This window comes from Gekko japonicus, unplaced genomic scaffold (genome assembly GCF_001447785.1).
Source record: "Gekko japonicus isolate JY-2015 unplaced genomic scaffold, Gekko_japonicus_V1.1 scaffold275, whole genome shotgun sequence".
NCBI lineage: Eukaryota > Metazoa > Chordata > Lepidosauria > Squamata > Gekkonidae > Gekko > Gekko japonicus.
Genome location: NW_015170895.1, coordinates 1382650 through 1391821, shown reverse-complemented (window position 1 = coordinate 1391821; position 9172 = coordinate 1382650). Strand labels below are relative to the sequence as shown.

The 9172-nt window shown below is 58.2% G+C and overlaps 2 protein-coding genes across 2 annotated transcripts in view; one reads left to right on the top strand and one right to left on the bottom strand.

Annotated features, from left to right (window-relative positions):
- HGH1 (HGH1 homolog) overlaps window positions 1–3349 on the top strand; it is a 4703-nt gene extending 1354 nt beyond the window's left edge. The window contains exons 2-5 of the mRNA XM_015418500.1: window positions 1716–1814; window positions 2022–2113; window positions 2423–2545; window positions 2680–3349. Coding sequence (XP_015273986.1) covers window positions 1716–1814; window positions 2022–2113; window positions 2423–2545; window positions 2680–2841 — 476 coding nt within the window. The 3' untranslated portion in view covers window positions 2842–3349. The remainder of the gene's footprint in view (window positions 1–1715; window positions 1815–2021; window positions 2114–2422; window positions 2546–2679) is intronic.
- Window positions 3350–6683: 3334 nt separating this feature from the next.
- Window positions 6684–9172, bottom strand: part of LOC107116563 (testis-specific serine/threonine-protein kinase 5-like) — a gene marked incomplete at its 3' end in the record, with an annotated part of 12802 nt that continues 10313 nt past the window's right edge. Inside the window, exons 6-7 of the mRNA XM_015418499.1 lie at window positions 8589–8704; window positions 6684–6802 (exon numbers count right to left, since the gene is read on the bottom strand). Of these exons, the coding sequence (XP_015273985.1) occupies window positions 6684–6802; window positions 8589–8704 (235 nt within the window). The remainder of the gene's footprint in view (window positions 6803–8588; window positions 8705–9172) is intronic.

Genomic DNA, 9172 nt, shown 5'->3' with positions numbered 1-9172 from the left:
GAGCAGGGGGGCTCTCTTCTGGCCTGGGGGGCCTGGACGCCTGGAGGGGGGGCTGGTTGGGTGGGGTTTGCCCCACACGTTCTGTCCTGGGTGCCAGGATCATTCACTCCCCTTCCTCGCAGACCTCCCGGAGGCACGGAAAGGAGTCTCTTTTCGACGTTGCTTTGGGCATGGGTTGGTCTCTGGTGGGTCAATCTGGACAGGTCTGGGTTTGGCTTTGATTTCGCCGGAGGTCCTCGGTTCCTTCTGCCGAGCCGTGCCCAGCCAGGGTGGTGTCTTGGTCAGGAGCAAGCCTCCCTGTAAGCTGTGGGTTCTTGTGAGCAAAAATTCTACTTTGTGAGCTCCTGGCATTAAAGTGGTGAGCGAGAGATTTGGCTCCTGCATGAGCTGAATCCACTCACATGCTCTTGGTTTTCATTTAGATTGAAAAGAGAGATGTACAAGAAGCTGCTTGCTACAGAACTCATCAAAGAGCACAAGGCCATTTCAGAAATGCAGCAGGGAACCACTTCAGACATAAAAGCATTTATTTTTTTATGACAAGGTGAATGGGAAAAGCTTGTACATCTGCTGCTCTTAATGGGGTTCAAAACCCAGTCCTAAGATCTGTCCCTCAAATGGTCCCTCATTTCTTGCATAACTTGAGTTATTTTGCCCCAGTATCTATGAGGTCAAAATCCTACCGAGTCCTTTAATCTGAGATTTGACAATCTAAATTGGCTACTGGTTTCCCAGGAGGACCAATTTGAACAATTGACTTGGGATGGATGTCTTAGATCATCCCCCAAAGAGCATCACTACAAAGACCCACTGATATCACTCTCTTTATAGACCTCTCTTGCCCCTGAGATAGGAAAATAACTAGATACCAACTGATGACGTGAGAGGTCAGATTTCACCTTGTCACTTCTCTCGGTAATCCCCTAGTTAAATTACTTTCATGATAGTACTATTCTACTGTAGCCCCTCAAAAGAACAACATAGGAAAGCCAGTGATATATTTGGTCAAGAGTGTTGGACTAGGACCTGGGAGACCCAGGTTTAAATTCCTACTCCTGCCTTGGAAACTGGCTGGGTGACCTTGGGCCAGTCACGCTCTCAGCCGATCTCGAAGATAAAATGGAGAAGAGCAACAGCAGAATCACTGAGGTATGCATTTCCTTGCCACCCCCTTGGTGCCCGCTGACAGGTTTAGATGCAGTCTTCTATATATCCCTCGTCAAGCAGTCCTGAGAAAGACTGTTTGGTTGACTGGTTGCTTCCATGTGTGTAGTGTAGCCAGGAGCAGTATTCTCTCTAAGCTGAGGTAGTGTGAGCTAGCTCACAGTTTTTTAGCCTCCAGCTGATACATTTTTGTCTTGGCTCAGGAAGGATGGGGCTCCAGAGCAAACTAATTGATGCAGTAGCCAAATCGCTTGCTCACAACTTTAATGCCAGGAGCTCACAAAGTAGAAATTTTGCTCACAAGACTCCACAACTTAGAGGGAACATGGGCCAGGAGATCCTACAATTGTCTGGCAGCCAAAAGTTCTAGCTCTTTAGTGTCACCCAGGTTGCAGCACGAGGAGGAGAGCTAGGATTATTTCCCACACGACAAAGAAGAAGAATGGTGCCCATTCTTTGAAATAGAGTAAAATCCACCTGGGGGTGGGTGGCCGGCCTTGTTCCCCCTGGGCCTGGCAGGGGTGGGAGTGTGGCATGCCCCTCTCTTCCAGGGCACCACGAATGGCTGCTGAGTGACCAAGTGGACCTGCTGCCCTCCCTGCTGCTCCCGCTGGCTGGTCCCGAGGAGTTTCCAGAGGATGAGATGGAAAGTAAGGTCCCACTGGGAAAGGGGGAGGAGGGGGTTGACGCAGGGACGGTACCGCTTTCCGGGAGGGGAGGGGGGAGGGCCTTGGGGGAATGCCTGGCTGGAGCATGCAGAGCGCCTGGAACTGTGGGCTCTGTTGGACCGTGGCACCTGTGCATGTGGGGCTGGGCAGGGCTTGGGGTGCTGTCGACCTCCCCACTCTTGCTTGCAGAGCTGCCCTTGGACCTGCAGTACTTGCCGCCGGAGAAGGGGCGGGAGCCGGACCCGGAGATCCGGAAGTTGCTCCTCGAGGCCCTCCTGCTGGTGAGTCCTCGCCTGGGAGCCATGCTGCTGATGCATGCCGGCGTGTCTGGTCCCTGCTGCAGGGTTCGGTCTCTGACCTATTGCAGATTTTCCTCCGTTAACAACTTTCTGGTCATTCTGACGGGATGAGGGCCTTCAATTTTTAGGATGTCCCAAACCCCTCCCAGTCCTGTCTTTGGCACTGGAAAGGTGGTGTGGGTGCCAGGCCGTTTGGCGCCTCTCTTGGGCTGCTTGGTTTTGAACTCATGCCCTTGGGCGGAAGGCCCTCCCCACCCCTGAGTGCGTGCTCTTTCCTGTACCCCCGGACAGCTCACCGCCACGAAGCCGGGGCGGCTGCTGGTGCGGGAGAGGGGCACCTACTTTATCCTGCGGGAGCTGCACAAGTGGGAGGCGGACCCCGGGGTCCTGGCGGCCTGTGAGAAGCTGATACAGGTACGGGGGTGTGGGGGCGCTCAGACCATCCTCCCTTTGCTCTGTCTCTGCCTGGGGCGCCTGCCGGGGGTGGGTGGGAGGTGGGGCTCCTCTCCTCCTCCTCCTCTGAGCCTGGGTCCGTTTGCCCCAAGCAGGTTCTGATCGGCGACGAGCCAGAACCTGGGATGGAAAACCTGCTGGAGGTGGAGATCCCTGCGGAAGTCGAGGAGCAGCTGCAGCGTCTGGATCGGGGGGAGGAGGAGGAGCAGCAGCAGCGTGAGCAGCCTGCCCCTGGCTCACAGTCCCCGCAGGGATAAGAGGCCTTGCCTCCCCGGAGCCACAGGCCCAGCTGTCTCCCCGCCGACTCCCTGCTGGGCTACTCAGACTGGAGGAACTCTCGCCCTCTTGCCGCCGTGGTCTGTCGGGCAGAACGTCCCGCGTGGCACTTCCCCCAGCGGCTGCGCGTGAGCGGTGGGACTGCAGCAGACCTCATTTCGGAGCGGGACCCCAAAGGGGTCGAGTCCTCCTGTCTGACTAAGAAGCGAGACGGCTGGCTGGCTTTTCCTGGCGTTTTGGTGCCGAGGCCGGCGTAGTGGGAGGTGCAGAGGGTGCCAGCAGGGGTGGGGGGGAGGGCTGCCCTGCATTCTCTCGTCCCGGGCACTGCGAGGAGCAGAGTCAAGCGGCGGGATTTGCAGGTCGGGGACCTGAGAGAGTGCGGGGCCTCCTGAATGGCTGGTGGGCCCTTCTCCTTGGGTGACCTGTGGAGGGCTGGAGGACCCAGGAAAAGGGACAGCTGTGCCCGTTGGCCCACGCTTGCCTCCCCACCCCCCCTGTGCCGTAAGCCCCTGGCAGAGCCATCCCGTGAGACACAGCAGGAGTGAGCACCGGCAGCAGCTCATTCTCACTAGCAGTCGTGCCCTCGTTTTTCTAAATTGGTTGTGGGAATTATTTAGCAGACCTCGACTGCTGCGGGTCTTTGACCAGGGAGTTTTTCTAAGTCCTGTGGGGCCTGGGCAAACGGGGGGAGGCTGGCCCCTTGGCGGTGGGGTGGGGTGGGGTGGGAAGAGGCCCCAGGGTGGGGGCTCTGCTGTGGGGTTGGAGTGAGCTCTTGGTCCTTGGAGCCCCAGTAGCTGCTCTGCGCCAGGGAGGGAAAGGAGGGCTGCGTAGATGCATTGGCACCGAACCCAGAGCGAACCAAAGAAGTTAGACGGAGAACGGAGTTGGGACAAGAAACAAAATAAAGGAGACTAATCTTCACGAGGCTCAAGGTGACTCTTGGTACTCTGCTGCAGGGAAAGGATCCGGGGTCGTGGGCGTGTTGCTGTAGCAATGTAGGCTCAGACTCACAGGAAGCAAGGTAGCCGTTGGGGTCTTGGCCAGTGTTCCCTCTAAGCTGAGTCAGTGGGAGCTAGCTCACCGTTTTTTAGCCTCCGGCTCACACGTTTTTGTCTTTGCTCAGGAAGGACGGGGCTCCAGAGCAAACTAATTGATGCAGCAGCCAAATCACTCGTTCACAACTTTACTGCCAGTAGCTCACAAAGTAGAATTTTTGCTCACAAGACTCCACAGCTTAGAGGGAGCATTGATCTCGGCCAAGCAGGGGATATGGAAGACGCCCCCCCATGAGGGAAGGGACCAAGGGGTGTGGGGGGAGTATGGGTACGAACATGTGAATCCGGCCTCCGCCCCACCAGTCTTTCACATCACCCGCCCCCTGGTCTTTTTAACCTAAAATGCCGGGGGTTGAACCTGGGACGTTCTGCGGGCCAGGTAGATGCTCCGCCACTGAGCCCTGGCCCCTCCCCTTAAAATGCAACTTCAGCTTCTGAGGGCGGAGAACGTGCACTGCTTTCCTTGCCTGGAAGTTTGGGGGGAGGAAAGTGGGAGAACAGCACCTCCTCCCGCACAGTGTGGTCACTGGGAGACACCCCCCTTCCCCCGGGGGGAGGCGCACAGCAGCCCTTCGCAGCACACGGCGATGCGCGCGACAGGAGGGTATGAGACAGGCAGCCACGCAAAGCAAGGATACACTGATGTATATAGAGAAACAGAATAACAGCACTGGGGCCGCTGCAGTCGCTGAGGCAGCCCGCTCGAGGGCCGCCGCTGCTGCTGCCGCCGCCACTGCCGGGGCCTCCTGGGTTCCACGTCTGCCGGAGGGCCGGGCCGGCCGGCACAGACACTTCAGCAGGCAGCCCAGGACTCTGAATAAGATTTAATAGTGCCCCCTCCTGCCTGTCCTCCGGCGCGGGGTCAGGCCCAAGCAGGGGAGGGGCCCCCGGCCCCAAGTGGGGAGCCGCTCGAGTTCGAGGGGGGGGCCGTGGGGCTGGGGCGTGGCTCACGGGCACGGCGTCATGGTGTAGAGGGAGTGGACTTGTTTGGAGAGGCTGGAGGAGCCTCCGCCGCCAAGCGCCGCTGCCCGGGCGGGGACCTTCTCCCCCATCCGCTTGCTAGCCACGTAGGCGCTGGCGGAGAGGGCCGAGCCGGGCTTGCGGAAGTTGGGCAGGTGGTGGAAAGGCTGCAGGGTGGTGAGCAGGCTGGGCCGGTACAGGGAGAGCCTCGGGGGGCGCTCCGTCTTCCGCGGGGAGGGGAGCTGAAGGACGCAGTTGCCGGGGGTGGTGGTGGTGGTCTCAGGGCTCTTCTTCTCCACCTTCGGCCGGGTGGGGAAGGCTCCCATGGCGGAGGAGGCCCGGGGGGTCGGCAGGGCTTTGGGCTCCTTGGCCATGCCCTCCAGGGTCTTGGCTGTGCTCTCCAGGCCGGGGAGTTGCGACTTGGAGCCTCCGGTGGTCTCGGCTGCAAAGGCGGCAGGGGGGGGGGGTTGTTACTGCCAAAGGAGCCTTTATTCTTGCTGTGTTTCCTGTTTGTGGCGTTAGTGGTACCACTGCCGATCTATGGGCCTGGGCCGAGGTAATTCAGTGTGAGGTTTTGATCTCGGGGCCCTGCCTCATGAACGCATAGAATCATAGACTGGGAAGAGGCCCCCCGGGGTCATCTAGTCCAACCTCCTACACAAAATGCAGGAAATTCATAAATACCTCCCCCTCCACCACCTGCAGTGATTCCTGTTCCATACCCAGAAGATGACAAAAAAACCCTCAGGATCCCTGACCAATCTGGCCTGGAGAAGAATTGCTTCCTGACCCCAAAGTGGCGATCAGCATTTCCCTGGGTTGGTCTTTCTCTTGAGAGAAAGACCTCAGCGGGCCAAAGTTTCTGGGGCTCTTTCCTCATGTGGCACCCTTCCCATGTTCCAGGAAAGTGGGCCAGGATCATTGCCTGGTAAGGCTTTTGGCTGGCACATGGTCCCCACTGCTGGAGGGAAGGGTAAGCTCTGAGCCCCCCTGCAGTGGAGGCCTCCTTTGCTCTTCTCTGCAGCCAGGGAACGGGGCGGGGGCGGGGGGAGGAAGCTGGCTGCACAGAAGAGAATAAAACCACCCCCGAAAAGAACAAGCAGGACGCCATTGGGTGGCGCTGGTTTTACTCCCTCCACTGCCAGCCCGTTCTCTGGGCACCCCGGCAACCTCGCCATCTCTCCTGAGCTTCTGTGCCTCCCACTGCAGAGAGCGTGCATGGGCTGGCAGAGAAGCCCTTCCCCTCCTTCCAGAGGCCCAACGACTGAGCACAGTGCCAGGGTGCTGGGGAGAGAGAGAGCCCCACAGGCGCTGAGGTTCTCCGGTAATTTTAAAAAGTTACAGTTAACAGCTGACCTTCAATAATTAATACTCATATTTCGGTATGTGTGTGGATGGGGGGGGGGAAGGAGTCACGTGGCTCTTTTGGTTGCTAGCCGTTGCGCCCGTGGTGCTCTGGGAGCCGCAGAGTGAGTGCTATTGCTCTGGTGGGGTCTCCTGGCATTGCTTCTCTGCTTCTGCCTCTGCCTTCCCCAAGGAATTGTGTAGACCCTCCTGCTCTGAGCACCTCTACCTGGGGAGCTGCCTGGGACTGCTGACTGGCTGTGCAAAGGGGCCAAGTGCTCCCCGTGCACACACACCCCACCCCAGACAGGGTTCCCCCCGTCGTGTGAGTGAGGCCATGCCTCCCTCCAGCCTCCTTTCCTTGCAGGAGAGGTGGGGTTCTGCCCCCTCCCCCAGATACCTTGTGCTGCTGTTGACTTTTCTTGGCTTGTGCTGCACTCCGGATGGGCCCCGATGGAGCTCATCACGCGGTGGAAGATGGCAGAGGTGGCGGGCAGCATCCAGCGGTGCGTGGCCACTTGCTGCAGCCCCAGGCGGGCCACCGGCTTCAGCTGGAGCAAGCCCTCGATGAGGTTCTGGCATTCTGGGAGGGAGGGATGGAGAGGAGAGGAGGCTGGGGTTCCATTTTCCTTCCTCCTCCTGAACAGGGGTGCCCACACCCTCCCCTGCTGGGCCAGGAACCAGCGGCCCCTCCTGCCAGGCCAGGGCGAAGGTGGTGGGGCCAGCAGCCACCCCAGGGCGGCCGTAGTCCAAGCCTGGTGTTGAGGTGCTGCAGGGCTCTTGCAGTCCGTGGAGACGTTTTGGGCCCCCAGTGCAGCAGCTGGGCTGCCAGTGTGTGAACATATTTTGCCGGCGCTTTGGAGGGCTTTACTGGTTTCCGGTTTGTTTCCTGGCCAGCTCTGCTTATGGGGAGTGCTCAGTGGCAGAGCACTTGCGTTGCATGCCGAGGATCCCACGCTCAACCCCCAGCAGCATCTCCAGTTCAAGGACCCAGCAGTGGTGATGTCAGAGCCCTCTGCCCGAGACCCTGGAGAGCTGCTGCCCATCTGAGTCCGCAGTACTGACCCTGATGGACTGAAAAGGCCTGACTCAGTTGGAGGCCGCTTCACGTGTGTGTGTTTACAGGCCTTAAATGGTCTGGGGCCCAAACAGCTGAGGGGCGACCCTGCTCCTGGACACGCTTGCCTGCCCACTAGGGCCATTCTTTGGACTGCCCCTCCCTTCAGGGACCAGTGTTCCCTCTCAGCTGAGTCAGTGTGAGCTAGCTCACAGATTTTTAGCCTCCAGCTCGCAGGTTTTTGTCTTAGCTCAGGGAAGACAGCTCCCGAGCAAACTAATTTACGCTGCAGCCAAATCGCTCGCTCGCCACTTTAATGTCGGCAGCTCACAAAGCAGAACTTCTGCGCGCAAGACTCCACAGCTCAGAGGGAGCATTGGTTGGGACCAATATTCCCTCTAAGCTGTAGAGTCTTGTGAGCAAAAATTTGACCACTGCAGAAATTAGTCTGCCCTGGAGCTCCATCCTTCCTGAGCTGAGACAGAAATGTGTGAGCTGGAGGCTAAAAAACAGTGAGCTAGCTCACACTGACTCAGCTTAGAGGGAACAGTGGTTGGGACCCCATTTTGGAGCTCTTCTCCCCCATCCCTGCCGGGCTGTCCCATCTTTCAGGCAGCAAGCAAAGTATGCCCAGTTTGGGTCTGGACTTTGGTGGGTGGCGGTTTGCCTCCTCCTGTTAGAGGAGTTCATTTGAATTCCTAGTTTTTTTACTGGCTGTGGCCAGGAGGCAGCTCTTTTAAATGTCTCTGCCATCTTTATTGGTACACGTGCTGTTTTAACTTTTTATCCTGCGCATGTGTTGGAAGCAGGAAGAAAGCCTGCGCGTCAGAAAGCATGGAATCAGACCCCCGGTCCATCAAAGTCGGTGTTAATAAGTTGTCGAAGGCTTTCACAGCCGGAGTTCATTAGTTGTGTACGGAAGACCACAGCCATACAGCCTGGAAAATCTACAACAACTAAAGTCAGTCTACGCAGACTGGCGAAGAAGAAGAGGGGGAGGAGGAGATTGGATTTCTACCCCGCCCTTCACTACCCAAAGGTGCCTCAGAGCGGCTTACAAACTCCTTTCCCTTCCCCTCCCCACAACAGACACCCTGTGAGGTAGGCGGGGCTGGGAGAGCTCTGACAGGAACTGCTCTTTTTTTTTGCAAGAACAGCTCTGCCAGAACTGTGGCTTGCCCAAGGTCATCCAGCCAGGTGCAAGTGGAGGAGTGGGGAATCAGACACTTAACACGGCACACTTAACCACTACACCAAACAGGCTCTCGGTGGGAGAAGAGGGCCCATGCCCTGGTCACATCTGCTCCTGTACCTGGTGAGATTGGCTGCCGGAAAGCCAGTCCCTGCTTGATCACGTGGATCATTTTGTGCGGCTGGCGCTCCTTGAAGGGGAGCTTCCCTGTCACCATGGCATAGAGGATCACCCCACTGTGAAGAAGAAGGGAAGAGACTGGATTCAGTTGGAGTCTCGGAGCGGCTGACAAACTCCTTTCCCTTCTCCCCTCCCCACAAGAGACACCCTGTGAGGTAGGCGGGGCTGAGAGAGCTCTTTTGAGGGCTGCCCTTGAGAGAACAGCTCTGAGAGAACTTGTGACTGACCCAAGGTCACACCAGCAGCTGCATGTGGAGGAGGAGTGGGGAATCAAACCCGATTAGAGTCCGCTGCTCTTAACCACTACGCCAACCTGGCTCTCGCTGTGCAGGAAAGTACCAGAGAGGGGTCGGTGCACGACAGAGCTCTCACGGGGGCTGGGCACAGCATTGACAGCCCGTGAGCTCCTCAGGGACACAGAGGGAGGCTTGCCGGCCGGTCCTGAAAAGGTGTCTGCCGCCCAGGCTGCCCTTCTCTCCCAAGCCCGGCTCAACCCCCCCTCCCCCCAGCAGGCCCCCGCCCGC